The 26,765-nt window shown below is 42.2% G+C and overlaps 2 protein-coding genes across 3 annotated transcripts in view; one reads left to right on the top strand and one right to left on the bottom strand.

Moving 5' to 3' along the window:
- The first annotated feature begins 1,246 nt into the window (after nucleotides 1-1,246).
- On the top strand, nucleotides 1,247-12,450 carry NTAN1 (N-terminal asparagine amidase). Its single transcript, XM_074965420.1, has 10 exons — nucleotides 1,247-1,396; nucleotides 3,497-3,599; nucleotides 3,684-3,749; nucleotides 4,871-4,979; nucleotides 6,257-6,330; nucleotides 7,057-7,110; nucleotides 8,799-8,852; nucleotides 9,685-9,782; nucleotides 10,905-11,018; nucleotides 11,210-12,450. The coding sequence occupies exons 1-10, from the start codon at nucleotides 1,316-1,318 to the stop codon at nucleotides 11,387-11,389; spliced, it is 933 nt and encodes a 310-aa protein (XP_074821521.1). The 5' UTR covers nucleotides 1,247-1,315; the 3' UTR covers nucleotides 11,390-12,450.
- A 1,003-nt stretch (nucleotides 12,451-13,453) lies between these two features.
- Nucleotides 13,454-26,765, bottom strand: part of PDXDC1 (pyridoxal dependent decarboxylase domain containing 1) — a 50,792-nt gene continuing 37,480 nt past the window's right edge. The window contains exons 18-22 of one of the 2 annotated variants that reach the window (XM_074965412.1): nucleotides 23,748-23,869; nucleotides 20,174-20,266; nucleotides 19,979-20,075; nucleotides 16,365-16,469; nucleotides 13,454-15,290 (exon numbers count right to left, since the gene is read on the bottom strand). In XM_074965412.1, the coding sequence (XP_074821513.1) occupies nucleotides 15,019-15,290; nucleotides 16,365-16,469; nucleotides 19,979-20,075; nucleotides 20,174-20,266; nucleotides 23,748-23,869 (689 nt within the window). In that variant the 3' untranslated portion in view covers nucleotides 13,454-15,018. The remainder of the gene's footprint in view (nucleotides 15,291-16,364; nucleotides 16,470-19,978; nucleotides 20,076-20,173; nucleotides 20,267-23,747; nucleotides 23,870-26,765) is intronic. The other variant, XM_074965411.1, reaches the window with a different exon arrangement.

Below are 26,765 nucleotides of genomic sequence, written 5' to 3'. Positions count from 1 at the left end.
ATGACGTTTCTGTGTGTGTCTTTTGAGAAGGAGGTCAGTTTTGGGGATATGCATCTCTGGGAAATTAATTTAAAAATACATTACATTTAGTGGAGTCAAAAGCAAAAATGCCTCTAAGAAAAATATTTTTATGAGAGCTAAGTTATAAGTAATCTCTGCCAGAGATTTGTAGTAGTATCCAGAGAGGGCTGATTTCATCCCAACATTTCCTTCACTTCAATTTGCTGATGACCATTTGAGGGACCCTTCCAGTGCAACTCATATTTTAGTAATTAAGTCTGATTCCGCTGGCTTTTGTGAGGAGAGAAAAGGCAGATTTGTTTAAGAGTTAAATGAATTAATGCGATATATGTCAAACCACAGTATCACTTCCCAGCAGGTACAAGGTCTGACTTGGGCCATGGGAAGTGAGGGTTGTGATGTGAGTGCTGCAGATACCAAGCCAGTGCATAGGAAGTGGGGGCTGATTGAAAGTACCGAGTTTTAAATAAATATTTCTGAATGTGCCCCAAGCAATTAATTATTTACTGCTTTTAAGGTATGATACTCTTAATTTGACATGATGTGCTAAATTTTCAGCATGGATCTAACTACCCACAAAATGTGTGGATGTGAGGAGAGAAAATCTGTATGTTCGAGTACATCTGACTGCCGCCTCTTATCTAAAGACAGGATTTTTACATGTACCAATGGCTGGGACAACACGTGCAGTGGGCCTCTTTTTGCTGGCCTGCTGAAAATTTGGTCTGATGAGTATTTGTGCCCTGTTTGTGTAATTGATGGTACTCTTCATGAGAACTAAAGCCTATTGTCATGGGCAGATTCCATGATGGGTCATTATATGCTGCCTGCCTAAAATCTCCCCTGTAGTTTCCATTAGAGATAGTTTAGTTTATTTTAAATACAGCCCTTCTGGAGTTCAGTAGTCCCTGTCCTGGAGGTGGAAATTCAGACAGATCTATTGCACTTGTCCTGGCTGTGAATCACACATTTCTTCAATCCTTTCTGGGGTTGCAAGTTTCATTTTAAGAGGGGAGAGCACTTATGCTGCTCTCTTGGGAGTGGGGGTGAGGTGGTCTAACGTGCATCAGTATCTTTTTCTTTCCTCGCCCTTAGCTGAAGTCAGGTTTGCAGGCTCCTGCAGCAGACACTCCAGGCTGTTTGCACGGAACTATTCAACTCCAAACCAGGCTTCCCCATCCGGACTACATCTCCCAGAACCCCTTGCGATGTCAACCCATGCAGCCTCCCCTCCCAGCTGGCTGCTATCGGAAGTAGTCCGCCCAGCAGCCTCAGGAAGAGGCGCTTCACAGAGATGCCTCTGCTGATTAACGGGGAGCGGATCGACCTGGCCCAGCCCCCGGGGGAGGTGGTCCGCACCTACCCGCACCTGGAGGTAAGGGGGCGGGGGCTGCTCTGGCAGGGTTGCAGGGAAGGAAGGGCAACCCCAGCGGGCAGGCAGGAGGGTTGTCGGATTCCAGCCAGGGAGGCTGCAGTGCCCAGCTGGAGGGAGTAGGTTTGTGCCAGCTCCCGAGCTGGGCGGGGCGGAGCAGTCTTTGGACGGGGAGGCCCCCTCTCCTCCAATGAGAAGTCCAGAGCCTGTTGGCTCTAACTGGTGGAGAAGGGGAGTTTACCAGTGTCACAGGCAAGTTATCAAGTAGTATGGGGGTCTGTACACCTCTGTTTGGCGCTTTCAGTGGGCTAAATGCCCTGGCACAGGGTACATGCAGTGTTGTAGCCATGTCGGTCCCAGGATATTAGAGAGAAAGCATGGGAGAGGTAACATCTTTTACTGGACCAACTTCTGTTGGTGAGAGAAACCAGCTCTTAGGCCAGACCTTGTCTCTCTGGCATAGGGTGCTCTCCAGTGTTGGAGACGTGCCCACCCCAGTGTGGGGTGCTGGCTCGGAGGGCAGAAGCCCTGATGCAGTGCCTGCATGTTGGAGGCATGGACATCCTGGCATATGGTGTTCTTGGGGGCCCAGAAGCTCTGGCATGGGCAGTGCAGGGGCACAGGTGTCCGGCTATGGGTATTGGAGGGGGGGTCTTTATGCACCATCAAGAAGCAAAAAGCCCAAGTGCATTTTTCCCCCCCTTCTCATACTAGAGAATGCTATCGTGTTATAGCCACTAGAAATGGAAAACCCCCATTGAATCCTCAAGTCCATACCCTATAATAAAGTTTCTGGCTAGATTCTCACAGGTACTAAGCCCTTGCAGCTCCCAAATCAGGCTATGCATAGCTAGTCTTAGACATTGCTAGAACAAAACAGACTCAAGTTTGTGATTGGGTATTAAAATAAATCAGTGTTGAATGATGTGTGTGGTCAGCTTCAGGAAATAGAGTACTCAGTAACAGTTTGGTTTATGGGAAGGAGGGTTATGTAATGTTTTGTGGAGCGTAGATAAGCAAATATCACTTAGAATCTATCCCTCTACTGCATTCAAGTCAGCGGGAGCAGTTTCTTACTAGCTAAAGAAATGAACATAGTGTTTGTACTCCTACTTCCAAGACAGCTACTAATGGGGAGACCCAGAGTAATTTGAGCAATCCAGGGTTTGCTGGTACAATAGACTTTGGTTCATTCTCCAAATAGGAGGCTTATGTATGTTAATTATCTAGTACTAATATAATAATAATAATAATTAATAAAGATTTATAATGAATGAAATCATCAAATAAAAACAACTTACAAGGAATCAAGTTGATTATTTTGTTCATATCTTCTGGTATTTTAGCTCTAGATTGTGATTACCTTACTCACCCTGAACAATACCTTCCTCCATAAGGAGCCTTTTTGACTTTAGCTGGACTACTCATGTTGCATCATGCTGTTTGGTGTCTGTGTGTAAGATTATCACAGTCAAGTCTTCAAAAAATATCCTTTGTGAATTTCTCTTAAAAGCATCCAAGACAATAACTATAGGGAAACTAATAGGTCTGACTTAAATATTTAACTGTTCTAGTCATAGCAGTAGACTGAGCACAAAGCTAGGAGTCAGAAACTGCTGAGTTCAGCTCTTGTGCTGATTGATGATTGTGTGGCCTTGGTCAAGTCTCTTTCTTTTTCTGTCTGTCCATTTTTAAAGTGGGGATGACTGGCTCTGGGGTGATGTGAAGATTAACTGGTTAATGTTTGGAAAGAGCCTTGAGGATGTAAACACTCTTCTTCTTTCTTGCCACTTCCCTCTTCGGGAAGTGGCTTTTATAGCCTTCTTCCAAAACTCATGATTGTACGCTTGGCTGTTGTGGAAACCAGTCACTCTCAGGTCCGCTGATATTCAATCCATGTTCCTAGTCTTTGGCCTCCGCCTTTGTTGTTGAAGATGTAAAATACCATGAAATATAAGTATTTATGGTCAACCTTAGAATTCATGGTCTTCCCTGAACTGCCACCTAATTCCGTTTGTTTTCCATAGGCCTGGGTGGGTCAGTGTCCATTCTTGCTGTACCTGTTCTTTCAACCATTTTAGCCTGAGTGCAATTTATTTACAGGAGAAAACAAGAGTTCTAAGAGGCCAACCAGCTCAAACAGTGGGACCCAAAGGACTTCTATATATCCAGCAAAGAGAGTTTGCAGTGACCACCCCTAAAGATGGTACGTGGGGATGCAATAATGTTAGATATTGAAGCAACAGGCATGACGGCAAAATTCTTACCGTATTTCTCTCCTTTAAAACAGGTTCCGTGTCCATTCTTGGGTCTGATGATGCAACTACCTGCCACTTGGTGGTGCTCAGACACACAGGTATCATAAAGGAAACCTGGACCATGAGATGCATGTTTCTCAAGTAATGGCTGTGTAATAACTCTTATTTCATATGGAATTTCCACATTTGGTGTATTGAGCTTGCACTGGGTGTTCTAATTCATTGAGTCTAGTTTGCATGGGTCATGTTTTAAGAAACAGATCTTGCTATTACCAGCCTGCATTACCTTCGGCAGTATACTAGAGCTGCGTGTTCACCTAACCCTTAGACTGCAGGAGTCTGGTTTTTTTGGTTAAGTAAGTGACTTGTCTAGTGTCTTACAGTCACTCAGGGCCTGTCTACACTAAAGAATTTAAATCGATCCAGATTTAGATTGAAAAATCCACCCCCTTGTGCAACGAAGTTAAGCCGACCGAAGTCCCTGTGTAGACGGCACTACGTCCGCAGAAGAATTCTTCCATTGACCTAGCTACTGTCTCTTGGGGAGGTGGATTACATATGCTGACGGAAGAACCACTCCTGTTGGTATAGGTCGGGGTTCTCAAACTGCATTGCACCCCGACCCCCCTTTTTGACAATAAAAATTACTACACGGCCGCAGGCCGGGGGACCGAAGCTTGAGCCCGCCCGAGCCCCACTGACCCGGGGGGGGGAAGGAGGCGGGCGCAAAGCTGAAGCCCAACATGCAGCGCTGAAACCCTCAGGCTTCGGCTTCAGCCCTGGGCCCCAGCGCGTCTAAGCCAGCCCTGGGGACCCACTTTGGGGTCCCGCCCCACAGTCTGAGAACTGCTGGTATAGGTAGTGTCTACACTGAAGTGCTGCAGCAGCACAGCTGAGTAGTGTTTCAAGTGTGGACAAGTCCTTAGTGACCGAGATGGGACTGGAACTCAGTCCCTGGCTCTTATGAAGGCAGCACAGGGGACCTAGTGGTTTCAGCAGGATACTGGGAATCAGGAGACTGAGGTTCTGTTCCTGACTACACTGAATTTGTGTGATATCAGACAAGTCACTTAATCTCTTTTAGTGTCAGTTCCTCCTCCTGTAAAATCTGGATGCGGTTTATCCATTTGTATTAGCTGCTCTACAGAATGACAGAGTTTTTGTTGCTGTTGTATGGAGCTGTGGTCAGGTAAATGTTTTCTTATTGCCTGCCTTCCAGGGAGTGGGGCTACCTGCTTGACACACTGTGATGGATCAAACACGCAAGCCGAGGTGTCGCTGATTATGAGTGCAGTAAAATCGTTCTCTAATGACACAGAATGTGGAAGGTTGGCACTGCTATATTATGTCTTGTGTATGGTATTTCACAAGGGTCACTGTTGTGTGTAAGGTGAGAAATTCTAAATGTGATCGTTTGGGGCTCGGATAAAGAATTAGTGGCGTGCTGAGCCAGGGCAGGAAAATACATCTCAACAAGGTACTGTTTCCACAGTGATATTTTTTTGCCTACTGGCATTTACAGATTTAGTAGCTTTTCTTGTTCTTGATTTACTCAGCCCCATCAACATTTGTATGTATATATTATTTCTGTAGTTCTCTTAGCAGGGTTTTAATTTAAAGCGTGATGCTGCTTTGAATAGTGTCTCTGTAAAACTGCCATTGTGACGGTCCATGTTTATTGAGTCTCAGCGATTTCCATCTCAAATGTGCTTAGTTTCACAAATGAATTTTTGCTTTTTTAAAACTGTTGGTCCTGTAAACTCATCCTGGGATCTGAGTTAATCTGGAAGTTTCTGGCTTGCACATAAAACAATAAAGATTCTGAGTCAGAATTTAGTTATAAATTCTGTTGCTGTTGTGGGAGCCAGAAAAGAATCCAGCTCAATTCCTTTTGATCGTGTTTACTCCTGTTAGACCTGTAGAGACAAAACTTGGTAAAGCTGGCAGATACAATGCTGAATATACCTGGTCTCAGACTTTCAAAAGCCTGTTGCTTTTGAGTATTTTGCTTGAAACACCTTAAAGGGGCCTGATTTTCAGCTGGTGACTACTCAGCACTTTCTAAGAATTGGGTCCCTTTACGGTGTCTGAAGTTGGATACCTGAAAATCACTAGTCACTTTAGAAAAGCTTGGCCACAGAAAACAGACCTATAGAATGAAAGAGGAGCCATATTTACACAGACGTCTCACAAAGACCCCATCTTAAGGTTTGAGTGGGTTGTAAGGAAGTCATTGGAGTACATTTAATTGATCTTTGTTGAGAAGCTTAAAACATAGCTTTGTAATTTAAGGTCCAGTCCAGTGAGGAGCTGAGCACCTATAAATCCCATCAAGCTCAGTGGCAACTGCCCATGTTCAGTGCCTCTCAGATTCAAGTCCTTAGTTTGTGCTGCTCAGCTGATATTCCCTATAATGTCCAGAACAAAGAGGTTACTCACATTAGGTCATGAGATAATACACAATCAACTGGCGCATGTGACTGTAATAAATGAGGCTTCTCTAATGATCACTGTACGGTGTGGGCTGAGGATGGTATTGAATAGCTATTCACTTTGAGATGCCTTTTTAATTGCTGTTTCTTGTTATTCCATCTCTATTTGTTAGGCTGGAAGTTCACCTAGTTGGAGGTTTCAATGATGATAGGCAGTTATCACAAAAACTTACTAATCAGCTTCTTAGTAAGTTCACGTTTTTTGCATTCTCATGTCCAAAAATTAGAATTCTGGCTGGATTTGGGCCAAGTGTGTGTGTGTGTAAAATCTTAATCCTCAATTATACAGTAGAAAAAATCTTGGATTTGAGTTTTTCTCCACTTGGGAATTTGAAGTGCGTCATGTGTTTATACATGGGGGTGGTGCAGTGAGATGATTTACACATGTACTGTGTGTGTGTGTGTGTGTAAAATATATATCTATATCTATATTTATATATATGACATGCTGTATGATCTTGGGCAAGTTTCTTCTCTCTCTACCTATATTTCCCCATATATAAAATGGGTATTACTAATAAATGTACCCCAATAAATGTGTAACAAACGAAACCTGAGATCACAATGCCAGAGCTACCTTAACCGAATGCTTGTAAAAGGAATAAAATGTTGATAGAACAAGGCTTTCTCTTTAACAACTTTCTGCCCTTGCCTGTGGCCAGTTGTGTAAATTACTGTTATATAGAGTAGCTTTCTCTTTATTTTATAAGAGCAAGATATTGAGACATATCTGGAAAACAAACACTGGTCCATGATCTGTGTCAAGAACAATGGAGTGGGAGATTTCCTGCTAGTAATGAGGGCCTCACATCTAATCTGCAGTGCATAGTATTAATATACCCCATCGTTTATATGCAGCACATGCCTTGACATGAGTCAGTTTTATACCTTGCTGCTACTGTTGTTGCTGTAGGAGCATTTGATCTCCAGCAAGATGATGTCCATATAGTGACTTTCTGTGTGACAGGTGAGAGTTTTAATGTTTTCCCTTTTGTAAAAGTATGTTTAGTGTTTGAAATAAATGTAAAGTAGTACTTGTGGCACCTTAGAGACTAACCAATTTATTTGAGCATAAGCTTTCGTGAGATACAGCTCACTTCATCGGATGCATACTGTGGAAAGTACAGAAGATCTTTTTATACACACAAACCATGAAAAAATGGCTGTTTACCACTACAAAAGGTTTTCTTTCCCCCCACCCCGCTCTCCTGCTGGTAATAGCTTATCTAAAGTGATCACTCTCCTTACAATGTGTATGATAATCAAGTTGGGCCATTTCCAGCACAAATCCACTCTCCTTGGGGGGTGGGGGTGGGGAGAAAACCTGGATTTGTGCTGGAAATGGTCCAACTTGATTATCATACACATTGTAAGGAGAGTGATCGCTTTAGATAAGCTATTACCAGCAGGAGAGTGGGGTGGGGGGAGAGAGAACCTTTTGTAGTGGTAAACACCCATTTTTTCATGGTTTGTATGTATAAAAAGATCTTCTGTACTTTCCACAGTATGCATCCGATGAAGTAAGCTGTATCTCACGAAAGCTTATGCTCAAATAAATTGGATAGTCTCTAAGGTGCCACAAGTCCTCCTTTTCTTTTTGCGAATACAGACTAACATGGCTGTTACTCTGAAACCTGAAATAAATGTGAGGCTCTTCATCTGAGGAGACACAACCCTTGATCTGGTCTGTGAGCTCTAGGCACAGGAGGGCTTATTGCCTACAGTGTTGTTTGCTGTCACATACTGATTGCTCCAGAGTTGGTATCCTGGAAGTAGTGATTTACCACAGCACACCGCAGGTAGGGCAATGGCTAGGTTAGGGCTTCTCTTCCCAGAAGTGCTATGGTAACTTGCAGTTGCTAATAGGAGCTGTGGAAATAGCTGAAGTATTTCACCCATGTGGTCCTGGGAGCACTCCAAATTGAAGACTTTTGTGTTTCTGCTGGGAAGGAAATCTAAACCCATCTAGGATCAGTTAACAGCACTAGACTTTCCGCCTGCATTTAATGTGTTTGTTTAGTCAGTATTGCAGCAGACAGATGAATGAAGTGTGCAGGAGCCTGGATGGCTAGAAAACACTTGCCCCAAATAAATGTTTTTATCATCCTTTTCTTCGGTTTCCTTTTTCCTCCATCGTAGCCAATTCAAGTCTGATTATTTTTTATATCTCCTCATTTTCAGTGAGAACACTGGCTGTAGCTTAAACCTTTGAAACATGGCATCATTACAGCTGTGTGTTTTTGTAAAACTATTGCATGTGAAATTGAGGGGCTAATAGCTTTGGCTAGAGCCAGTCATGGTGTGGATAAATGTCCACCAAAGATAAGGATTAATTCAGAACTGGCATAAGCAGTTGCCATTCTTCTGAGATGGAACTACCCTGACTGTGTCTGAATTTGTCCTGTATACCATGATGATAGACATGGTATAAAAACATAAATAGATAGATGAGTTCATATCCTTGTTTAACTCAAGTGAAATGAATCTAAGTCTTCAGTTCCCTTGTGGCTGCTTTATACATGTCCCACAATTCTTTTTTTTTTTTTTTTGGTAAGGTCTGGGCACCTCCCTGACTAAAGCTAAACTAATGCTGCTTGGAAATAAACATGCTGACAATGGCTGGATTATTTGACGTATTCGTTCTTTTTGAAACAGAATTAAATGATAGGGAGGAAAAGGACAATCATTTTCCAGTCATTTATGGAATAGGTGAGTATAATGCATCTTGTATACTGTCTTAAAGTGGTTGCTGTTGAGACTTGCAAAGGTAACACCTTTGCCAGCCAAGGCTAATACAGGAGATACAAAATACCATGGTGCACAGATCAGTGTAGCTCTGATGCTAACATTGGTAGGACAGGGCTGCTGTTAATACCACTCAGAGACTGGCTTTGCTAGACACTGAAGATGTACTGCTGCTTGGGAAATGCATTTGGAAAGGGTCCTCTTGGTCAGGAGCATGTATAATTTTTTCTTTTTCTTTTTATTGAGATCACAGAGCTCAAAGGTTTATTTCATGGCATTTAGCTGAACTATTGGCCTGCAGTGAACTAGACTGCTCATTCCTTTGCCTTTTCTGTTTGGAGTCCAACTTCTTTCTGATGGGTTTAGTTGATTTTGTTCATTTTTTTTTTTCCTAACTACTTTCAGTTTCAGTAATCTTTATACCACTATAGGAATACAATTTTTATCCAAAAATTGTATTCCTATAGTGGTGTGTGTATATATATATATATAGTGGTATATTTTTATCCAAAAATTGTATCTTCAAATTGACCATATTCCTTTAAACTTTCCTCTGGGCTGCCAGAAACCCATCCAAAGAGCACTGTGAAGATAAAAGCGAACCAGAAAGTGAAACTTACCAGACATGTTTCTCTATCATAGTCTTTGATATTTGTGTCTGATAGGTTCTGAAATTCACCTTTGTTGTGCCAAAGAGCGCTGTTGGTCTGGAATGCAGTGCTTGTTGGGGGATGGACATTTTAAATGTCGTCATTAGCTGGTTAACTGTGTTTTATTCAAACCATTTGCTCCCCAGCTGTGAATGTTAAAACAGCAGAGATTTTCCATGCAACTTTTCCAGATAAGGGACCAGATGAAGATTTGCGTTCAGCCCGTATGTTAACAGGAGCACCAGTGAGTGAAAACAAATATATATGTTGGTGGGGCAGGGAACAAATCTTAAGAGAAAAATACTCCTGATATGTTTTTGTCTGTGTCAGAAACTAATAGTTACTCCTTAAGGAGAAATTACTCTGATGATGATAAAATACTGCCAGTTTGTGGTTGTGTAACCAGAGACGAACACTGGACATACCAGCCAATATCTGTACTACAACACCTGCTGCTACCTGATGGGAAAACTGACACAAGTGTTCGATTTGGAAACAAGGACAGAGTTCAGTATTTGTATTACAGTAGCTCCTGGAGGCCTCAGCTGAGATCAGAGTACCACTGTGCGAGATGCTGAACAGTCAGGCTCTGGCAGATGAAGAGTGAGAGAGGGGTAGTGGTGTTAATCCAATTTTACAGACCTGGAATTGAGATACAGAGACTAAATGACTTGCCTGAGTCACGCAGGAAGTCTGTGGCAGAGCTGGGGATTGAACCCAGCTCTCTTCAGTCCACATGATCTCTCAGAAGCAGGTGTGCTACATAAAGACACTGCTTTCATCCAAAGCTTACAACTTCAGTAAGAAGACACTCACACAAGGCAGTATTTGCAGGATCTTGACCCATGCCTACTAAACCATAACAGGGGAACACCCTCTACTATCCCCAGGATTATGGCGTAGAAGCAACTGGAATATCTGTGAGTTTAAGGTTTGCCACTTAAGGTCTTGAGCCCAAAATTCTGGCACAAAAAGGCTATTTAGCCTCTTGTATAAGTGTAGAGCAGCTATTTTGTCCAATCGTTTGGTTAATTCAGGACAGAGTTGGGAGGGAGAATTGAGTGTGGCAGCAGTGGTGGGGATCCTGCCTTGCAGGGTGGACAAGGGAGCTGAAACAAGGCAAGCAGTGAAGGAGAGTTAGATGGCTGAACAGGACAGGAGCAGGGGGACACTGAAGAATAGCCTGTTGGCCTAGGACAGGAGCTGCAGTTTGTTGCATATCAGAGGGTGGGGGAAGAAGCTGTGAAGCCAGCTCTAAGCTCATTCCCCTTCATGGCATGTTTGGCTCAGTGTGATAGAGGGTTCAGTTCACTTACTGCTGCTCAGTTTCAATAGGGAAACCCTCAAAGTCTGTTCCCTGTTACAGATGACTAATATTTATGATGCAAAGACAGAGCAACTCCACATTGGACCTTACTTCTGGATGCCTTTCCCACATGTGGACTTCTGGTTGAACCAGGATGATAAACAGATATTACAGGTAACTGAAGTTACAAAAATGTGTTTCGTGCTAGCATTCCATCAACCCTGATGGCTTTTCTGTGCTGTGCTGAAGGGGGGTGGGAAGGTGCATTTGTCTAGGCCAGAAATTAAAGCTAGAGGCACCAGTAGCCATGCGATGTTCTTATTCATCTGGTTCGAAATAGCTCATGACACCGTCTTGTTTTTCAGAATCTTTCCACATCGCCTCTGGCTGAACCACCCCACTTTGTTTCCCACCTTAGATCCACGTTGATGTTTTTAAAAGAGCATCCATTTCCTGCTGACTCCCTGTTTCCTAACAGGAAACCTCGACTTTATAAAAAGACTGAAGAAGGCTTATGGGAGAGAGTCCATTTTGAAACGATTTAACATTGAGGTAAACACTGAAGGATGTGTTTTGGAAAAGCACACCCTTGCCACAAGTGTGGCCACTTTGTTGCAAAGAGCATTTTTCTGAATCCATGTTGGTCACATCCCCTGCTGTCCCGGAGATCAGACTAGCATTGTTTAATGCTTTTCAAAATAATATTTTGGCAGAGGTGCATTTGTTTGCACTGTTACTCACCTAAGGGAGTGAATGTTTACTACTAAAGTCAGTATTTTCTTGTTTTCAGATGGTCCTTAAAATTGTGCCCCCCTTTTTTTACTTGTGGTGCTAATCGGTTGTATATTAATGCCTTGTGCAAAATCTGCCTAGAGAGAGATTTAATATGCACTTGCCCTTTCAAGAGTGCTTTTCTGAGTTGGGACTAAGTATCCCCTGAAATACAATTTAAAGTACAACATGTATAAAAACATATTCATTGGTAAGTGGGTTTCTTTGAGATTTCTTCTAGACACCCAACCATTAAGTCCTTGAATGAATAGATGAAAAAAAAATTTTTTTTTGGTGACATAGGTGAGATTTTTCACTAGTTGGATGGGGGCTTTTCTACACTGAAAGATGTAATCATTAACCCTGTAGGAATGATTGCTTAGCATAAGCCTTGAAAGCATATTTGTTAAACAGTGCCATTTTACCACTGCGGTTAGAGTAATATTGTATGATTTAGTACAGCTCTCCAATTCTAAAAATGTCTAGAATAATAAATCTTTATATTTACTAATAAGAAACTGGAGATGTCACTAGGCATCTTCTATTAAAACAAACATTAAACTCAACTTTTCACCATTTGGGTTGTTTGCTTACTTTCTGCATTTCTTTGAAGCTTGGATAATGAAAATAAAATGGCCAAAGATGCTCACTCACTGCTACATTGTTTGGGTTGCAGCAAATACAGGAAAAGATGTAACTTCACATGCTGTGGCTGGAGTTTAAGAACATTCATGGAAATATTTCTACGACTCAGATTGCTCTTTTTAAAAAAAAACAAAAAACCCTCTTTAAAACCTACCTGACCCTGATACTTTTTTACGTTAAGAAACTACATGGAAGATGTCATGAAATACTTGCTTGAGGTTTGTCATCTCTGTTTTGTGGTTACATGTGTGCATCCCTGAACTCTGAAAACTTGACAGTTTAGTTATTCTGAAACTGCAGCATTTTTTGATAAGGCCATCTATATAAAGTGTACTGTGCTTTAAAAGCCCTAATATAAATTCTCAGTGTTGTAGATAATCTTGTTTCACAGGACTAAAATGATAGGTAAAGGATCACACAATACAGTAAGTTATGGATTTCAGGTTAATTGTGTAGTTACTTTCATCTCTCAAATATTATTTCATTTGCTTTTTGTATATCCACCTGGTAAGTCAGGGCAATGCTGAATTTGCTAATTACAACTTCACTAAAGCATTCCAGTAGAATGAATGAGGCCTGTAATTCCATGTTCAGTAAGAAGAGTGGATTCATGGCTTGCAGCACTTGTCATCTGGTCAGGCCCTGGCATGATCTCTCTTCTTGGCCCTCTGCCCAGGTCTGTTTTTAAAGTCTCTTCCCTTAATCAGTATCCCACACAACACTGGTCATGAGCCTGCCATTTTCTCCCCTCCAGGCTCCTCTTTTGTTCCACTGTATGAGAGTAATGGCCCCAGGGCTTCTCTCTGGAATCTTTTAACTGAACTCAAAAGCAACTTCTGTCCCTCCCTGGGCTTGAAACTTAAACATCCTGGGTCCTCCCCACAGTAATGCTGAGGCTCAGGCTACCTTGCTGGAGTCTTGTACTTGTCTGAGCCTTGAGTGAACTGGAAGTAGCAACAACAGTTGGAACACAGTGGCTGTGCAATAGCTGGATAGAGATTGTAGTAGAGGTGTTTGATACCCTAGTTTTTCTTATGTCATCAAATGGTACCTAGAACAAACCACCCCCATCGTTCAAACACCTGTTTTCATAAACTACTGCACAGATGTTAGTGCAGCTTTCTTCAGTGGTAATTGAATTCTCAGATGTTGTAATTTGAAGAATCTTTATTGAAACATTTGGGTAATATCTAAAGTATGTAGCTCTAGTCCAACAAAACCACTAGTTCAGCAATTCCAAATATAAAAATATTAAATTAATTTTGCCCCCTCCCACAAATATACCCATGTTAATGTACTTCATTTCCAAATAAACTAATAAGGAAGACTAGTTGACTTAATTGTTTTTGTATTTAAGAAAAATTGCACTGTTTTGTCTAAGAAGTATCTGAAATTATAAACAAAAATTTTGACTTAACTACAACTCCCCAGCTAATCAAAAACTGAAAAGTTGACAGTACATATAAATCAGCGAAAAATCCTTAACAAAATATCACAATGCTATCCAATCCTGTTACCACTGGAACCATCATGATGACCTACACAGGGTAGTAATTTACGCATATCCTATTTATGTTAAGGGAATATTGGTGATCGTGTTAACAAGTCAATTTTGTAGGGCTGGATCCATTTTTTTTTTTTTAGGGTGTCTGTTTTCCTTCTGCAGGTAATAGTGGAGAAAATACTTCTGAACATTAAACTTCTGTCTAATATCACAAGTTAACAGATTATAAAGGAGCTGTGCTGTAGTGTATGTAACCTATAATTTCAAGTATGTACAATATCTACTAAAAATGAGTTATGTCACTCAAATCAGAATAGTGTAGAAACCATCACCAACGTGACTTTTTCAAGCTTTACTAACTTTAACACCAAAGATTCCAGTAACTGTGTTCATAGGATCTGGTTGTAGAGGGTGTGCAGCAGTAAATGAAGCTAGATCTGTATTAGTGCTTCTTGCCAGTGATAGAGGCAAGAAGCAACTGTCATGCAGAGGCACTATTACTTTCTATAAGGATTAACACAAGCCCGGTAAGGTTAAGGAGCTTAACTGAGTGGACCAATTCCTACAACAGGGAAAAAAAAAAGTTGATGGCAAAGTAGTATTTACATATTCATAATATACATCCCTGTCACTCATTGCACCGCAACTGCTTGATAACCTTTCTGTAAGGGGCAATGAATTTCTAATGAACATTAGGGATTAAAAAAGCAATGAGATGAAGTGCACTACAGACAGAGTGACTACCTAAATTGTGGGGTTGTTTTTTTTTTTTAAGATTAAACTGATTTAAAATATAAAGGTGAGCAACTGGTAGGTTTATTGAATATTTTTAAGTTAGGACCACTTTACAAATATCACCAGGTGCATGTTTAACCTTAACTCAAATGTATGATCAACTCACTATAATGCCACCTGGATTCATACAATAACTGTCACTTTTGCCAAAAAATATTCCTTCAGGCAAATGTGTATAAGCCATTAAAATAAATCAATCAGGTATCACTTTGGAGATGATACGGTATATAGGATTAAAACAATTGTAATAAGTGTACAATAAAACAAGTTAACTGGCCTGTAGGGGAAAAAGCTTTGTTTTTAACTTGCTTTTGTGCAAAATCCCTGTTAATTGTGAATTACAGTAGTAGTTACTGTACTAACGTGTGGCACTGTTCACATATTGAATACATCATAAACTTCCCTGCCTTACAGGGAATGTGGTTATTATACAAAGTCTTAATTCACAAAATCTGGATTTTATCTTAGACTTTCTTGTTCCTCTACTTTAGTGGAGTCATTTCCTGATTTTTGTGATTTGTCACTTTGCAGGTCTTCAGTTTTGTCATTTGTTACCTGTGCTATCTCATTCTGCTGCTCTGCTTTCTCTGTCTCCACAGTCCCTTGCTCTTGTATAGCAGACACAGAATGGGACCGTTGCTCAATCTTTTCCAAGTCATCAGTGTGACTAACTGAACTGGTCTCACTAAATCCATCAGAGCTTCTTAAAGATCTTTTAAAAAGCTTTTGACCTGTGGAAAAATGAATATAGCATTAGAAGGCAGTAAATGCACAGATGAATCTATAGAAACTATAAGCCACATTTTTAAAAGCTGGTCTCTATTTTTAAAGCCATAGCTGCATTTAAGTTCATTTAGACATAAAGCACAGATGTGTAACTGATGTAATCTGCACCAGTAGTTGTTTTCCCTTGCGTAAACAGTAACCCCGTTAAGGCTTGGCTGGAAAAAACTGACAGTCAGTAAAAAGAGCAAGTCAAGGGACACATTACTTGAGAAGACTGTTTTGGATGGGAAAGTTACTAAAACAGATCACTGTGCCCCAAAGGGCTTTCCAGAGGATTAATGACCAACTAGAGAAGCTGACAGTCCAAACTAAATTCAAACCTAAATCTAACCCGGGGAAAGAGGACAAGACCATCAGTATAGCTTTGCCAGCCTACACTTGGGTAATCAGCTCATTTACACAGTGAAAGGAAAAAAAGCTCATCTTGCCTCTCCTGAGCAGATTTATGTTGTTGTGTAATTTCATGCTAAGATATCATTACTTCCACTAAATACCACATTTGTGTAATACAGCAAAAAAACTGCAGTGGCCAAAATAAATGAAATACATTCTCCTTGTTTTTTTGGGGTTGTTGGTTTGTCTTCTTGATGATTTTCAAACTTCAGTAAGCCTCAGTGCGAACTAGAGAACTTACAATTCTACAATATTTTCCAGAGGAAAAAGCCCTGTGGTCAGAGGTAGTTACTGGTGTTTAGAAGGATAGCTACCTCCCCTGCAGTCCCAGGAATTATTCCTTCAGAGCACAATGGGGATGGGAAAAGATGATTTGAATGGTGCTCCATTCTGGGTCTTTTTGACTGCTGCACTGGTCATTTAAAATCAACAGGAGGACAGGTACAACTACAAACAAGATTAGTGCTCTAGTTTGACATGATCAGGAGTGTGGAGACGATAAAGCAAATCTCATACATTGATTAGGCAATAAAACTCCATTATGTACTAATTAGCTTTTTCAACAAAGCAGAGTGTTCTTTAGCATCAAACTGCACATTTATTAAAATTAATTGGAGGAAACTTACCAGGAAGCCTTTGTTTAATGCGATTGGGAGTTGGAGTGGGGGGTGGAGTGGTCCCAGTCCCCTGTGCTTTTGATACATATGTGGGTTCTGTGGACTCTAGAGAGCCTGCCAATGGGGGGAAAAAAAGAGACAAAGTTTTATTGACACCACTAAATAATATTAGAACCAGGTAACACGTTAACTAAGTACACATTTTTTAAACTTTTCTGGTGCTCTATATTTAACTCACTCTCCTGCATGTCCCCAAGCAAGTATTAAAGCCCAGATCATCCAAGGTATTTAGGTGCCTGACTCCCTTTCAGATTCTAAGCCCCAATTCTGAAGCTGTACTTGCCATCTCCCCATGAATCTGTGCCATTCTAATCACGAACAGAATATACTATGCTTCAAGTACAGAAAGGGACATGAACTATTACATACAGATTCTCAAAATAATCAAATGACTGACACCCACTTCATAACTTCTAACATAGTGAACATTCTCCTTCCCCTCCACCACTGGAAACTTGATACGTCCTGAGCTTCAAACTTCATTTTAAGTCCCTGTGAGCACAGCACTTTAAAGGAACATTTGATCAGAAATAGGATAAATCCTTCTCAGGCAAATCTTGCCTTTTTCTGCCAAAGGAATCTTCCATTCTGTGCTTCAACCACTGTGGGAGAAGTGAAGCAACACAGTGAACATGCTTCTCCCACCCTCCTAGCTTAAAAATAAATATAAGGCTGGCCTGACACATATATATAAATATAAGGCTGCCCGCAGGCCTCTGCTACCACCTTATCAGCCTCCCCCAGTCTCAGAACTTACAGTCTCAGGGAAAACTAGGCTAGTACTTACTCCAGAATGACTTGCATGAGGTACAAGTGGAATCCAACTAGAATAATTTTCCCATTCACTCTTTTACACTGCCATGGATTCCCTCCATATAGCCATGTTCACACCATACCCATCATAGTCAAGAGCTAGTCCCAATTTGGTTCTAACCTGCCGGTCCCAGACTACTAATGTCTTACTGTGCAGACTAGTGAAGGCTGGGAATATGACAGGCCAGAGGACACCTGAACCAAGAACTCAAATATAAAAATTAGTTTAGTTAGAGGTCAATTGGGTGCCACCGTAATATATATGTACACACACATAGAATCATAGAATATCAGGGTTGGAAGGGACCCCAGAAGGTCATCTAGTCCAACCCCCTGCTCGAAGCAGGACCAATTCCCAGTTAAATCATCCCAGCCAGGGCTTTGTCAAGCCTGACCTTAAAAACCTCTAAGGAAGGAGATTCTACCACCTCCCTAGGTAACGCATTCCAGTGTTTCACCACCCTCTTAGTGAAAAAGTTTTTCCTAATATCCAATCTAAACCTCCCCCATTGCAACTTGAGACCATTACTCCTCGTTCTGTCATCTGCTACCATTGAGAACAGTCTAGAGCCATCCTCTTTGGAACCCCCTTTCAGGTAGTTGAAAGCAGCTATCAAATCCCCCCTCATTCTTCTCTTCTGCAGACTAAACAATCCCAGCTCCCTCAGCCTCTCCTCATAAGTCATGTGCTCTAGACCCCTAATCATTTTTGTTGCCCTTCGCTGGACTCTCTCCAATTTATCCACATCCTTCTTGTAGTGTGGGGCCCAAAACTGGACACAGTACTCCAGATGAGGCCTCACCAGTGTCGAATAGAGGGGAACGATCACATCCCTCGATCTGCTCGCTATGCCCCTACTTATACATCCCAAAATGCCATTGGCCTTCTTGGCAACAAGGGCACACTGTTGACTCATATCCAGCTTCTCGTCCACTGTCACCCCTAGGTCCTTTTCCGCAGAACTGCTGCCTAGCCATTCGGTCCCTAGTCTGTAGCGGTGCATTGGATTCTTCCATCCTAAGTGCAGGACCCTGCACTTATCCTTATTGAACCTCATCAGATTTCTTTTGGCCCAATCCTCCAATTTGTCTAGGTCCTTCTGTATCCTATCCCTCCCCTCCAGCGTATCTACCACTCCTCCCAGTTTAGTATCATCTGCAAATTTGCTGAGAGTGCAATCCACACCATCCTCCAGATCATTTATGAAGATATTGAACAAAACCGGCCCCAGGACCGACCCCTGGGGCACTCCACTTGACACCGGCTGCCAACTAGACATGGAGCCATTTATCACTACCCGTTGAGCCCGACAATCTAGCCAGCTTTCTACCCACCTTATAGTGCATTCATCTAGCCCATACTTCCTTAACTTGCTGACAAGAATACTGTGGGAGACCGTGTCAAAAGCTTTGCTAAAGTCAAGAAACAATACATCCACTGCTTTCCCTTCATCCACAGAACCAGTAATCTCATCATAAAAGGCGATTAGATTAGTCAGGCATGACCTTCCCTTGGTGAATCCATGCTGACTGTTCCTGATCACTTTCCTCTCATGTAAGTGCTTCAGGATTGATTCTTTGAGGACCTGCTCCATGATTTTTCCAGGGACTGAGGTGAGGCTGACTGGCCTGTAGTTCCCAGGATCCTCCTTCTTCCCTTTTTTAAAGATTGGCACTACATTAGCCTTTTTCCAGTCATCCGGGACTTCCCCCGTTCGCCACGAGTTTTCAAAGATAATGGCCAAGGGCTCTGCAATCACAGCCGCCAATTCCTTCAGCACTCTCGGATGTAACTCGTCCGGCCCCATGGACTTGTGCACGTCCAGCTTTTCTAAATAGTCCCTAACCACCTCTATGTCCACAGAGGGCTGGCCATCTCTTCCCCATTCTGTGATGCCCAGCGCAGCAGTCTGGGAGCTGACCTTGTTAGTGAAAACAGAGGCAAAAAAAGCATTGAGTACATTAGCTTTTTCCACATCCTCTGTCACTAGGTTGCCTCCCTCATTCAGTAAGGGGCCCACACTTTCCTTGGCTTTCTTCTTGTTGCCAACATACCTGAAGAAACCCTTCTTGTTACTCTTGACATCTCTTGCTAGCTGCAGGTGCGATTTGGCCCTCCTGATATCTTTCCTACATGCCCGAGCAATATTTTTATACTCTTCCCTGGTCATATGTCCAACCTTCCACTTCTTGTAAGCTTCTTTTTTATGTTTAAGATCCGCTAGGATTTCACCATTAAGCCAAGCTGGTCGCTTGCCATGTTTACTGTTCTTTCGACTCATACATACAGATACACATTTAGATATATCGTGCTTGTATATATTACACACTTGGAGGAATGCTCTTATGACACTATTAAGCTCTCCCCATCCTGCTGTTTTTTTGTACAAGAAGTCCAAGCAGAAATCCAATTTTCCAACTTACACAGATGATTTGAAGAGCCCCTTCGTGTAATATAATGGAGGGAACAACAGCCAACTCCAGCAAATCGCTTTAATTTGACTTGAGAATTGTAAGTACTGAGATTTAAAGGGAACTGGACAGATGGTGGCATTAGATATTTTCTTATTCAGTGTTGGAGAAGGGGTGGGTAGACAATGTTCCTTTCGATCTTAAGAGTGCCTTTTTAATCACATAATTTGGACATCTTATAAATCAGTTAACAAGAAATCTGTGTAACATTGTAAAGGTTTCCACATTTTACAGAATTATTGCTAATGTACTATTGCTGCAGATGTATTTATTCCTACCTGCTGTTAAGTCAAATGTTCTTCCCTTTGGTGATGCTTGAAATGGAGAAAACCAGTTCAGCACAGAGCCAACTACAGGAATCTGTCGTAGCAGGCCCTGTAAAACATGCCATTAAAAGATGATTCCAGTGAGTGAGCCATCTAAGTGTTACAAAGTTATGTGATACAGATAACAGATTATTTTGGAATTCTTACCTCTTCAAGAAGTTTTTCTTCATTTGCTTTCTGAAGCTGAACCTGTGCTTCCTGTATCCCCCTTCTAATGACTTCAGTCATGTTTTCCAGCAGCTAATTAAAAACAGAAGAGCATGCATTACGGCACTTAAACTGGCTTCTTGGTCCCTTACATGAAGATTAAATTTAGATGGGGACATTTGTGCATTTTTCTAAATTAGGTCAGCAGTTGACTAATGCCACTTATTTAATACTATAAACAGACAACTATAGATTGAGAATAGGGTTTTTTTACATGATCTTGAAGTCAGAATGTCACACATTTAATTGCAATGGCATGTATTTCTCTTGCTTAGATGTAGGCTACTCACCTCTAGCCAGAGTTCTTTGAGTGTCTTCTGTATATTCACACTCATGAATATGCCAGTGGTGCAGCTGTGCTGGTTGAACCTTTCGATTGCGGTGCCTGCTGGAGCGCTATTGCACCTCCACCTATCTCCTCCTCTCACTGTTCCTGAACTTTCTGAGAGCCCCAGCTCAAATAGGGAGCATCAGTGAAGGATATGAGTTTGGATAGATTTTGTTCTGGCAACACGTTGATTTACCAGTCATCCAAGTACAGGTATATGTGGATCTCTTGTCTCCATAAATATGCTACCACCTCCCTGAGGCACCTGTAAAAACTCTGGGGGCAGTGGAACAGCTGAAGAGAAAGATTCTGATTTGAAAATAATTCTCCTCTACTAGGAAGCAAAGATATTGGCGGTGCAACGATCTGATTGAAACAGCCTTAAAACTGAGAACAGCAAACCAACCTTGCAAAGAGAGGGAAGGTATTATGGATGCCAGTTTAAAGATATAGAATCAGAACTTCCTGATAAAGGAGTTGAGTTTTTTCAGGTCTAATATAGGTCAAAGACGCAGCAGCGTGGGAATCTGAAGAAGTCTTCCTTTTCTTTTCAGAGTCCTCCTTGCTTCCTTCCAGATTTGACCTAAGTTGAGATCCACATGGTAGATCTTAGCTACCACTGTCATGATCAGTTACTGAGGAAGTTCAGGATGGAGAATTGAACCCAGTGTATCAGTAATGACAGCTGTTTGCTTTGTTAGACTGGGACAGTACCTAACATCTGCTCAGCACCAGCAAGCTAAGGGCACATGGGAGTCAGCGTTTGGATCCCCTTACAGCAGTATGCTGTGTCCAACTGGGGAGCTCAACCAGATCTGTGACAGTGGATGTGTCTAGAACGGTCTGACTCCCGAGGCTCTGCTGACAGAGGCCTTCTTTGCACCCTGAGTTTTTCCCCCACCAAAGTTCCTGGTTCCAAGGGAGGTGTCACTCCTGCAGATTGGCTCTGCTCACAGAGGCCATCACCAACAAGTTATTTCTGCTTTTCAGTTTCAGATCCAATGGATCAGGATCCTTTTTAGGTACCATAGGTTTCTTGAGATCTGAACTGAAGATGGCATCTTATGCAGAGGTGTCAGGGTTCCCTCCCCACTCTGAACTCTGGGGTACAGATGTCATGAAAGACCCCCTAAGCTTCTTTTTACCAACTTAGATTAAAAAAACTTCCCCAAGGCACAAATCCTTTCCTTGTCCTTGGACGATATTGCTGCCACCACCAAGTGATTTAGACAAAAATTCAGGAAAAGGGTCACTTGGAGTCCCTTGTTCCTCAAAATATCCCCCAAGCCCTTTCACCCCCTTTCCTGGGGAGGCTTGAGAATAATGTGAGTACCGACAAGACCCTTTGTCCATAGGGCACTGAAAATCAAACAGGTTCTTAAAGGAAGAACTTTAGTTCAAGAAAAAAGTAAAAGAATCACACCTGCAAAATCAGGATGGAAGGTAACTTTACAGGGTAATAAAAAGATTTAAACACAGAGGATTCCCCTCTAGGCTCAGCTTCAAAGTTACAAAAAACAGGAATAAAACTCCCTCTTAGCATAGGGGAAATTCACAAGCTAAAACAAAAGATAATCTAATGCATTTCCTTACCTTTACTTACAATTTTTGTAATTTTATGTGTGTTATTTCAGGTATGTTTTCAGGAGATGTTTTACCTGCTTGGTGTCTCTCTCTTTTCAGAGAGGGAACAAACAGAGAGAGCACAAACAAAACCTCCCTCCCAGATCTGAAAGTATCTTCTTTCCCCATTGGTCCTTCTGGTCAGGTGCCAACTAGGTTATTTGAGCTCCTTAACCCCTTACAGGTAGAGTGATTCTGTACCTCTGGCCAGGAGGGATTTTATGTTACTGCATACATAAAGGTTGTTACCCTTCCTTTTATATTTATGACAAGAGGTCTCTGCTGCCTCTTCTCTCAAGTAGTATCAGGGTCTGTTTGCTTGCTCACAGATCACAGATGTGTACAATATCTAGAGGGCTTGTCTGTCAAAGCCTCCTGCCAGCAGGACCATTTGCAGTCTGTTCTGCTGTTCTTCCCATACTCTTGGGGTGAAAGCACCTCAGACTGAACACCCTGAGGGACAATGTCCCTAAGTGACGGGCATCTCATATGAGCATCAAATGCAGGGAAAAAGGTGCACCTCTTAATAGCTAGTCTCTAGATCTTCAAAACCACCATTGGATTCTAATAGTGGAACCAGAGATGAACTAGTAATTACTTAGAAAATTTAATGTTTCCTTTAAAAAAAAAAAGCCTAACCCTTAAAATGCCAACACAAGAAAACTAAGCTAAATCATTAAGCTAAAGCATAATGAGCACTATCCAAGCACGGGATTCAGGCTAAGAGTCCAAATGCAGTTCCTGATCCAGCCGCGGCAGCAGTTGGAAGGAACTGAGGTGGCTAGAGAGCAAATACCTTCTTTTATAGTCTCACCCACAATGTTCAGAAACAGTGAGGGAAGGAACAGGAGAGGTGCAATAGCACTCAACAGGCACAGCTACGTAATCAGCGCATCCCCAGGAATGGGAATATGCAGAGTACACTTGAACAAGGAGTTATTCTGTGGGTGCAGTGTTGTTCAAATAACTACCACTTTCCTTTTTACTGAAGGTTTTGTTAGGACAACTTCAATAGGCCAGATATTAGGGATAGTAACCAAAGCTCCTCATGTAATCCTGTATAAGCACCAACGTTTTTACTAGGAATAAAGGCATTGTAAATCCAGTTTTCAAGCTGTTGATTTAACAAATAAAATGAATGGAAAACGTTAAGTGGCAGATTTTCAAGATAGTGTGTTGGCATTGTTCCACTGAATTCAGTGGAACAATTTACACCAGTTAAGGATCTGCCCCAGATCAGTCAAAAACGGAAAAAAAAGTCTGATGGCTTAAACCATTATAGAAACTGTACAGTCGCTCAGTTTGCCTATTTCCATACCAGAAAGGCGTCTAATTCTAGCAAAAGCGTTATAAACACAAAAATGTAAACCTAAACCAAGGTATCATGAGAGAGTCATAATACTGTGAAGTTCTCTCACCATGTAGATGCAAATCACTATATAGCTAAATACGTGCAATTTTCTTTCACATCAAAGAATACGAAGTTGCCCTGAAACCAGTTTGGAGAAAACTAACGCTAAAACAGTCTGTAATTTTGAAAATACGTAAGATTTCAATACATACTCTAGAATTTTCTTCAATTTCTCTGCCTGTTGCTGCAATAGTTTCTACCAGCTCAGACACATCCAGATCTTCAGCTACCATGCCGATATACACACAGTTCTTCTCCCCTCCAAATTCTGGGCCTGTGAACAGAATGGAGATTCCATATTTTTACACTTTTGCAGCAAAATCTAAGTGCCTCTTTAACAAGGTTTAAAATTACAAAATGTAATAGTTAGTTAGTAAAAAGAGAAAAATATTTAGCTTCATAGAGGAAGATAACCTTACAACAGGCACCCTACTCACACTTATGTGCCAGGGAATCCAACCATATTTTTGTTTTAGTGCTTAACTGTAATCTTTGCATATGCCCAATTCACTGAAATCAAACTTATGTACTTGGCATTGCACTTTTTCAAAGAGGAAAAACATAACTAAGTTTAGATAGGAAGTAATACAGTAGATATTTTATATTAGTGTGTGCTTATAATAAGAAGCAACATTAAAAGCTGCATGAAACCACCGATTATGAAAAACAGAGCATTTAAGCAGCTGAGTTTTCTATTCCAAAAGCTGTGGTGTTCTGAGGGATGCCACTAGGCCCTTTCTTCCCCCTACTGTTGAACATAGATGGATTAATGAGGCATTTTTACAACTGCCTAATACTGTATATATACACACTTAAATAGCATATTATTGTACCTTCTAAAGAGCCACATTATTCTGGGACATCTTTCAACAGAATGGATCCATAACTCTGACACACTTAAACTTATTCTTAAAGATGAATATGGAATATTAGAACTCTCTAATAGAAAAGTAATGCTATATTAGCATTGCCTTAAGTAGAGGTAACAGCAACACTTACTGATTTTCATCTTCAAAGCAGTCTATAACCATTGATCCTTACAACACTTGTGTAGTAGGCATTATAATTCTCATTTTACAGATGGGAAAAAAAAAATCAAATGTATGCAGGTTAAGTGGCTTCCATAAAGCCAAAGGCATCATTAGCATGATAAAAAAAATAAAAAATGTTTTGCCTAAGGTCTGCAGGATTGCGGGTTTTAAAACTGTCAAAGATCTGAAAGACAGAAATTCCTGAGTTCGTGTCTTGGAGTGGTCACTTAACCTCAGTCTCTTCATCAGCATGAGGGAAATTAAAATACCCACCTCATAGGGACAGTTACTGAATAACGTTTACATAGTTCTTAGGAAATTAAAATCTCTAAGGGCATGATCCTATGAAGTGGTGAGCACCTCCTGCAAGGTATGGATCATCTTCAACTCCCACTAAAATCAATAGAGTAGACACCTGTTGATTAGCACCTCTTGAGATTTGGCCCTTAGTGCTATTATTATCATTACTAACCCATGGCAAAACCACCTAACAATGTTCACTTGCTATGTTTTTAAAGTTCCCATTTCACCTTTGAGAGAAAGCTGAAATACAGCAGCTGTGGGTATGCTCTGTGGCTAGTCTTTTTAAAGCAGAAGTAGCACTGAGAGGACCATGCAAGGTTCACCTGGAAATTCCATGTGTGCACAGAGGCCATTGTATAAGTTTATGCAGGATCTCATGGTTCACTGATTTTATATCACTCTAGTGGGGTTCTAGACAACTGTTTCGTTAAGCACATTCACACATGACATCTAGACCATTTGCTTTTTAAAGATTAAAAAGGAGTCTGGCTTTATTAATTAGTTACAATAAGACTGGAAACCACTAATGTATCAAAATGCAACACATTCCTACCAGTTCCAGGACAATGAAAACATATTGTAATACATTCATTTACTCATGCAATGTGTAACTGAGTATTTCAGTTATATATTATAGCCAGAGGCAGGGCCGGCTCTAGGCACCAGCAAAGCAAGCAGGTGCTTGGAGCGGCACATTTGCAGGGGCAGCATTCGGGCCATTTTTAATTTTTTTTGCTTGGGTGCCGGCCCTGCAGGCGCTCACCCAGGTAGACACTGTCCCGGCCCCGAAGCTGACACCAAAGTCCAGGTGGAAGAGCCTCAGCGGGTGGCCAAAGCTGGCCCCGGGACTGGGGTCCAGCAGCAGCAGCGCAGGGGGTGCCCTGGGGCCGTTGTGGTTTGCGCCGCCAGCCGCGGCCAACCATCCAGCAGGCTCCAACACGTGGAGCGCGGGACACTCGGGCTGGGGTCTGCCCCGTTGGGAGCATGGAGCCACCTGCAAGTGCCGCAGGGCAGCCGCCCTCCAGCACCGCAGCTGGGGCTGGGCGAAGCGGCCCAAGCCGCCCAGGGGCTGCGGCAGGGTGGCCAGGAGCAGCAGCAGCAGCGGGTCCATCGAGGGGACCGGTGCCTGAGGTGCTGCTGTGTGGGGCCTGCATCCCACTCTCTGGGGCTCTGCTCCCCACCGGCAGCTCCCTCTGGGGCTGCCCTGCCCTGGCTCCTCAGCCCCCGCCGGGACAGTCCCCCCGGCTTTGGCCTCCCAATTCCCGGCTGGTCCTGGACGTGGGAGCCCTGGCTGGAGGGATCCTGGGCTGAGGCGCGCCCCAGGAGCCCCGCTGCTTACCCCGACCCTGCCAGCGCCGGACCAGCTGGAGGCGAGGGAGGAGCAGGCGGAGTAGGGGGGAAAAGAGCCCAGGGCTGGGGAAGCAGGGGGGAGCCCAGGGCTGGGGTGGGGGGCAGCCAAAATTTTTTTTGCTTGGGGTGGCAAAAAACCTAGAGCCAGCGCTGGCCAGAGGCACCTAAAACATTGAACCTAGTCACAGAATGCAGTAAGCTGCCCAGTTTGAGAATAAGATCCTGCTTCATTAGGTACAATATTGAGGCAGACACCCCTCCGATTTGGCACATATTATAACATACCCAGTGCTCAGTAATTCACTTGCACAACCAACTTATAGCGGAGAATGCAGTACTGGTATTAATGATCTTTAAGTCCAACGTGTTTATGACTGGATGCCTTTTCTTGTCTAGCATATGCCACCTCTGTAACAATCAGAATTAGACTTAGGTTTGGGGGGCCCTCCAGTCAGCACTGCATTAAGAAATGTTCTTTGCTGTTCC

This window comes from Natator depressus, chromosome 10 (assembly GCF_965152275.1).
Source record: "Natator depressus isolate rNatDep1 chromosome 10, rNatDep2.hap1, whole genome shotgun sequence".
Taxonomy (NCBI): domain Eukaryota; kingdom Metazoa; phylum Chordata; order Testudines; family Cheloniidae; genus Natator; species Natator depressus.
The sequence above is the reverse complement of the archived record's forward strand: the minus strand, read 5'-3'. Positions and strand labels throughout refer to the sequence as shown.

What these genes read in the sequence shown, in the direction of transcription:
- NTAN1 (XM_074965420.1), top strand. Translation starts at nt 1,316, where the DNA reads ATGCCTCTGCTGATTAACGGGGAGCGGATCGACCTGGCCCAGCCCCCG. An exon ending in AATGACACAGAATGTGGAAG is followed by an intron (nt 4,980 to 6,256) that starts GTTGGCACTGCT and finishes TCTATTTGTTAG; the next exon opens with GCTGGAAGTTCACCTAGTTG. An exon ending in GTATGTTAACAGGAGCACCA is followed by an intron (nt 9,783 to 10,904) that starts GTGAGTGAAAAC and finishes TCCCTGTTACAG; the next exon opens with ATGACTAATATTTATGATGC.